The 7646-nt window shown below is 31.0% G+C and overlaps 1 protein-coding gene and 1 pseudogene across 1 annotated transcript; both read right to left on the bottom strand.

The window, feature by feature from the left end:
* Window positions 1-3627: 3627 nt before the first annotated feature.
* Window positions 3628-5089, bottom strand: LOC106763256 (annotated as a pseudogene).
* Window positions 5090-5225: 136 nt separating this feature from the next.
* Window positions 5226-6928, bottom strand: LOC106763089 (LIMR family protein At3g08930-like). Its single transcript, XM_014647266.2, has 5 exons — window positions 6740-6928; window positions 6019-6100; window positions 5795-5908; window positions 5383-5480; window positions 5226-5291 (listed from the first exon to the last, which is right to left on the bottom strand). The coding sequence occupies exons 2-5, from the start codon at window positions 6062-6064 to the stop codon at window positions 5271-5273; spliced, it is 279 nt and encodes a 92-aa protein (XP_014502752.1). The 5' UTR covers window positions 6065-6100; window positions 6740-6928; the 3' UTR covers window positions 5226-5270.
* Window positions 6929-7646: the final 718 nt, after the last annotated feature.

The raw sequence follows: 7646 nt of genomic DNA, 5'->3' as shown, positions 1-7646 counted from the left end.
CGATAATTAGAATTGTGGACACAACTCACCCAATGTTTAGAACGTGTTTGGATGTGAACATATATGATTCTTTATTTCGTTTTTTTTTTTCTTAATGTTTTTTGGAAATTTATGTAATTAATAAAACAAAATGACAAAGATATTTTATTACAAAACCTTAGCTATGATTTTATTTAATTAATTATCTATTTTACTACTAGAATTTATTTAACATTACTCACTCGTTTATATAACCCAATTATATGTTTAAAATAATTGTTAAAAAACTTATTTTATTAATGTTTCTTATTTTTATCTGTTATACATAGGTATTGATAAAATAAAATTATCATTGGAAGTAGTTATAGTGCTTATTTGTTTAAATGGTGAAGTATATGGTATTAGAAGGTTACGGGATACTAAACTCCTAAAATTAGTATGACTGTGGGTTGAAGTCTTCACAACTAATATAGAAAACAAAATTAAAAATATTTTACGTAGTTAAAAATCTAGAACATTTTATATAAGTTATGATTAACATTTTTTAAAATAATCTGAATCTATAAATATAATATATATTATGATTTGATGTAAGACAACATTTAACACTTGATTAAAAATGTCTTTCAACTAAAACTAAAATTATAATCTTAGAACTAAAAATATAAGGGAATAAATCTATCAATGTCAAAGTTCGGCTGAGAAACGACACCACAATGAGAATAGATATTCTTTTCACTTTGAGAAAGATACATAAAAAATTTATGACAACAGAAAGTTATAAATTGGTCAAGTAAAAATGGAGAATATAAATAGAAGATTTCCTATAAGTTTCAAACTTGGAACTAATATTGTTATGAAGACAGAAGTTGATGACTCATGACTTTGACATTGGAGATTTGGCTACTTCAACACAAATGCCTCAAAGCTTCTATATAAGAAAAACATGATGAGAGATCTTCTATGCTTGAAGCAGAATAATGAATCATGCGATAGATGTTTTCTCGGGAAACAACATTGATTGCCGTTCTCAACAGGAAAAGCATGGAGAGCAAACGACTTTAGAGATGATCCATACTAATCTTTGTGGATCGATAAGGACGCCTTTACATCACAACAACATGTATTTCATCCTTCTCATTGATGACTTCTCTAAGATAACATGAGTCTATTTCTTAAAGGCAAAGTCAAAACTCTTAAGAGTATTCAAGAATTGTAAGGCCCTTGTTGAGAAGTAATGCGAAAAACAGATAAAAGTACTTAGAAGTGATCGTGGAAAGGAAAACATATCTCGCGAGTTTGAAAAATTTTGTGAAGATGAAGACACAGATAGACAACTTACAGTCACATATACTCCACAACAAAATGGTGTGCCACACAGAGAAAGAATCATACAGTCATGGAGATGATACAAGATCAATGCTAAAAGAGAAAAGCATCCCTAATACTTTTTGGACTAAAGAAGTTTACATTACAGTTTACAATCTAAATAAATGTCCAACTAAGGTAGTCCAAGGCAAGACTATTATTGAACCTTGAAGTGAAAGAAATTTGGAAACTAACCACCTACCAGTATTTTGATCAATCTACTGCGTACATGTTCCTGATCAAAGGAGACACAAGCTTGAAGATAAGATTGTACAAGGAATATTCTTAGGATACGTTACATAATCAAAAGCTTCCCTCTCGATATTTAGAAAAGCTTCATTGGTTTTTTTCTTTTCCCGCTAGTTTCATCGATGTCGCCCTTTAACACTGAGAAGCCTCCATATTGCGTCACTACTACTATGCGAAGAAGGCACAACCTTTCACTACTTTGTGTTGAACCCTGGCCATTGTCGTTGTTGTAGTGCTATGTGAAGGAAGGTGCATGAAAGAAACACCCTCCTTGTGCTGCTATTGAGAAAAGTCCATCTTGTCGACACTAGTTTCAGTTTCGCCCTCCATCCTCGCACTCGTTTCATAACCGCAAGCCGTTGTTACACCGTGCTTTTAAAAGAAAAAATCATAACATATAACATCGATTCTTAGATAACTAATATCATATGTGTTTCACTTATTATATCACCTTACACTACTGATTTCTAAATCAATATAATATGTCACTTTTGTAGTAGAGTGTAGAGGCAACATTTTTTTAAATGTTAGAAAATGTATAGGTAACATTTTTCAAGTTAATAATGTATAATTAAATTTTTATTTTTCTGATATCAAAAGGTCCTATATTATTTTTTGCTGATTTATTGGTATTAAAATTAACGAAGGAAGACCAAGAGAATGTTGTTCCAAAAGTAAAACCAAGGATTGCTAAATTCTAAAAGTAAATCCCAAGAATAGCTGGATTCCAAGAGTAAAGAAGAAAAGGTGGATTCTATGTTCCACATACATAAAAGTAAAACATTCTTTTGAGTATCGAACATTCTCTCCAGATTCTTAAATTGATCTATTTCAATTTAGAAGTTGTCGGAAGGTAACATCAACAAAAGTAAAGCAAATGTCAATTACAAGCATCTAAGAGAAAACTAGACAACAAAACAACTTTCTTGAACTGAATACTATTAAAGCATTGAAAATCATTCATCCAAGCTCATTGCCAAACTTTTACATCATGATGATGGCAAGTAAATCCATACAAGCTTTTTCTATTAAATAGACTGCCATTATTTGTCTCCAAATAATCAAGGGTTAAAGTTTGGAGATTTGCATAGTCTAAAAAGCTTGTTATAATTATTTTGTTTGGGAGTATCCACTATATGTAATTTGTTTGAGGTTGTAATATTGAATTCTGAGAGAATTGTACGTGTCTCTTCAACTATATGTATATCTGGAATCTCATCAATTATGTCTATGTAGGACCAACTTAAGTGCATTTTGAAATTTATGGGTCTAAATTGAGATACTATAACACTCTGTGTTGTAGCTTAGAGAACTTCCTTCTAATTCTTTTCTCACTGGACTCAGTATGATTGTTTAAAAATTAAGGTAAAAGAAAAGTCTTCCGTTAGATAAAGAGAAGTGAAATTAAATAAAATTTAAGATTTTTCACTATTGATTGTCATCAAATCTCTTACATTATAATTTATTATGTGTTTGCAGATCAAGTGCAGAAGAGAACCCAAGACTAAGTTTCAGAACAAAACTGCGTGTTTAGTTTGTTTTCTGCATGTAATGAGCGATGGGTTTTAGATTCTGGCGACAACAATAAAGTTAACGAAAGAATGATTAGATCAGCCCACACTACTACAAAAAAACTCATAGATAGCGCTATTTTTTTTATTATAGATAACGCTTTTTAAGCAAGCGCTATCTATGTAAGCGCTATCTATTAATAGATAGCACTTCTTTAAATAAGCACTATTTATTGTCAGACACCAATAGATAGCGCTTTTTTAAATAAACGCTATCTATTAATCTAAATTTTTAAAAAATAATAATAAATTTTTAATAAAATATTTCAAAAAATATAAAATATTTCAAAAAATATAAAATATTTTTTCAAAAAAAATATAAAATATTAATTCTATTGTATACAAACTAACACTATTTATTGATTCTATTATATATAAAAAAATATAAATTATTAAGAAAAATATGAAACTACAAAGATAAAAAAATGTTCATTAGTTTAGTGTACAAATAAAAATCATTGATACAATAATATTTCAAAATATAATCATTGAATTATTCAATATGTATCATGACATTACATAACTTTATAAGATATTACATAGCTTTATAAGACAATATATACAAGTATAACATTCATAACATAACCTATAAATGTGTACTAATTAAATATAAACATCAATCTTCTCTAACTTCAATGATTTGATTGTCACAATGTTGTCGACATCTGTAACTAAAAAAATACTGCAAAAAAAAATATAAAATTAGTTAATTAAATTTTAGTAGAAATTAATGTTAGAAAAATTAACAAGTCCTAGTATGTGACCAATACAAATTAAAATCAATGTGAAATGGTATAATAGACTGCAATGTTTAATTACTTCATTGGATGANTAGTAATAAAAACTTCAGCCCAAGCACCATGGCTCCAGCAATCACANCAAGAAGGTAGAAGCAGAAGAATGCAAATGCAGGTGTACCAAGAAGACCTAATGAAAGAAGAAGACATCACGAAGAATAATATAATGGAAATTATAATATAATATATCTAAACTATATAACTTATGGTAATCAAATATTAAGGTAAGCGTATTCCAACATACCCCAGATATCATCCAGCTTGATGAAAACTTCATTCAAGAAAGGAGAAATAGGAGGATCAACTAATAGATAGATAATAATATGACCAACCCACGCCACAGAAACGATTAATCTGGCACAGTTTTCAAATCTTAAGTTAGATGATACATGGAAGTCATAAAACCTGTTTTAGATTAAGATAGCAAGAGTAATAATATCCCAGCAATAGTAATGCAACTGTATTCACTGCCCCCATCGAAGGGGTGTCTATTGCCACCCTCATACNTCTAGTAGCACTTCAATNCAACTAATTTTGTCTATTTTCTCTAAAATATCATTATTTTCTCCTAGTTAAATTATATATTCTATAACCAAATATAATTTTACTTAAACTTCTTATCAGTCNTTCCTTCATTAATTTAAATTCAATCAATTTTTAGTAACGAAAATAAACCATTTAATCTATTTATCTATCAATCTTTATGAAATTTATCAAGAGAGAACCTTCTGAAAATCATCACAGACAGTTTAGTGTATCCAGCATTCCAAGTAACTCAATCCTTATATGTCATTGCTTACCCTAAAATTCCCAAAACAAGTTTTGCCANATACCCTAGAACTGTTAGTGCCCATGTTGCCTCAGCCTGNATTCATACAGGATCAGTAAGTGGGGGAACTATAGCACATTGTATATGTGTAGAAGTCTAGTATGGACAAGGAACTCACCTTTTCTCCTTATGGGTACATCTCTTCAAGAAGTTTGAAATCTTCTAATTGAAGCAACTCCTGGCAAATTATGCAAGATAGGTAAGTTTAAGAACATAAACACAAACAAATTAATCATAAACTNTGGACAAGTTTGAGCAGCCACTAGAAAAGCATACATCAACTTAATATATGGCATGTGAACAATNGTACACATAAAATATTTAACACGATGTTGGAAATATAAAGTACCACTAAAGCACTAAACCACAATGGTACTTTTCCACTGATTTCACATTTTTACGAAATTTCCTATCCTTTGAACCAGCTTTTTCTTCCTGACGAAGTGACTCAGCTGCTTTCTTCAGATCTTTTGCTTTTCAGCCCAATTTAGTAGCTTCCTACAACCATAACCAACAAACCACNCAATAAATATAATACAACATATTCAATCAACATTTAGTAGTTTCCAGCTCTAAAAGGATATAACACCTTGATATACTGGAACGAGTGATAACAGCCTTTGGACGTTGAATGAAAGAAAATATAAGTCCCAATGGAAGACAAGCAATACCAACACCACCAAATATCTGGATTGAACGGTGAGAAATCAATTNCTAACATCAGTAATAGGAAATAAACTTACTTGCGACCTTGGATGCAAGGCATTACCANGGTCATTATTNTAAGTAATTGCTTCTGCTTGTGTGCAATTTATAGGATCAAATTAAAATTTTTGGGGAGTCAAGTAGCCCAATATCCTAATTCATACACACTTTCACAAGAAAAAAATATGATAATTGGAAGAATGTATGATAATTTGAAAAGTAAAAAATATATATATATATATATATTTTGCTCAAAAATCCATAAATTACCAGGCAACATATGAGATAGGATTAACTTATAGCAAAAAGCACAGATCCAACTATACTGGCCAGAGCAACAACATATTCCGGAAAGGTGGTACGCATGGTCCAGGTTTTCTCTGATGAAGGATTGCAGTGTATGTAGAACACTATTTTTCAGACAAAGGGGAAAATATCAGAATGAGCACTTGCAAAATAAAAATTACTTTCAAGAGAGAAAAAAAATGGACTTTCGGTCAGAGAAAAAGAAACAACAGACCTGATGTGTGTTTCCAATACATTGTTGAGTACTGCTGAACTCCCATGTGGTAGGAAATGAGTTTCTGGAAGAAGATAGATGCCTAACAGTAAAGTCCACCTTTCCAATAAGTCCTCGAAGAGTGAAACGCAATGGAATGATACGAATCCAAGAGCAAACAAACGAAAACTATGAATGAAGCAAGGAAACCCTAAATCGAACGGTGAAAGAACCTTAAAACACTACGTTAACCGATTAAACAGATCAAAATGGAGATTAAACGGTGGAAAAGTGTTTAATCGGAGCAAAAGAGTATTTAAACGGTTATAATCAAAGAAAAAGATGAAAAATGAGGGAAATCCTAACAGAGGCCGTAGATCGAAGAACTACTCGGTGAAGATAGTGTTTCTAAGGCCGAAATAGCTGAAATAAGGTAGAAATGTGAGGAGAAAAGGTGGATATGTGAAGAATTGTGGCTGTTGCAAGAGAGAGAACTTGAGGAGTGGTTTGTTGGTGATGCTTCGCGAGAATGAGAGAAGTAACACGAAATTGAAAATGAGGTGCCAACATTGCCGCAAGCACAATGAAGATATGGCAAAGGAGAGTGCTGACTCGAGGTGTGGTTTGTAGGTGATGTCTTCAACAACACCATCACTTCTCTCACCAGAACTTCTGGCGAAGCATTAAACCTAGCCACGACCGTACTAATTTATTGAAGGAGGTTGGTTTCCTAAACCCTTACCAGTGATGGCAACTGATGAACTTTGGCCTGCCGATGAGCAATGATGGAGAAGACAACACAATAATGACTTGCTCCACTAAGATCTAAAATGTAATGCCGGTTTGGGATAAACACAGTGAAATTTGAGTGCAAGCACGAAGTAAAATTTAGGGGCAAATCGAAAGTGAAATTTGGGGATGGCGGGATTGATGAATTTGTATCTTAAGTGAAACTGAAAATTTAAGAGAAAGGGAGAAAATTTTAAAAAATACGAGAGTAAATAGGAAAAACAGGGAAAATTTTGGAAAATATGAAAATAAAAAGAGTTCAAAGAAGAGTAAAAAGAAACTCGAACGAAATACGTAAAATACTCCGACGAAGAGGGATTGAAAACCTCTTTTCAAAATATTTTTAACATTATATATATATATATATATATATATATATATATATATATATATATATATATATATATTTTAAGTAAAATCTTATTTATTGTGTTATAATAGATTGCGTTTTTTAAAATAAATGTTATCTATTATGAATCTATTTTAAATTATGAATTTAAAAAAAAAAAATTATTTATAGATAGCGTTTTTTCTAAAAAGCGCTATCTATTATCATAGGTATAGATAGCGTTTTTTTAAATAAGCGCTATCTATTGTTCTGTACATTCATAGATAGCGCTTATTTAAAAAAGCGCTATCTATGATTAATTCTGTAGTAGTGCCAGTGAATTCAAAGCTGAAAGTTTGGGATAGACAAAGCTTTGTGGTATTATATACATGTTCAGTAATTTCAAATTCGATGACAAACTTTATTATTTCATAAACAAATTATACAATGAGGTGGAGAATACAACCATGGAGTAATTAAGACACAGAAAAATATAGGATAACACACTTAATGATGCTAACATACGGGGGCG

This window comes from Vigna radiata, chromosome 6, assembly GCF_000741045.1.
Source record: "Vigna radiata var. radiata cultivar VC1973A chromosome 6, Vradiata_ver6, whole genome shotgun sequence".
In the NCBI taxonomy this organism is placed as follows: domain Eukaryota; kingdom Viridiplantae; phylum Streptophyta; class Magnoliopsida; order Fabales; family Fabaceae; genus Vigna; species Vigna radiata.
The sequence above is the reverse complement of the archived record's forward strand: the minus strand, read 5'-3'. Positions and strand labels throughout refer to the sequence as shown.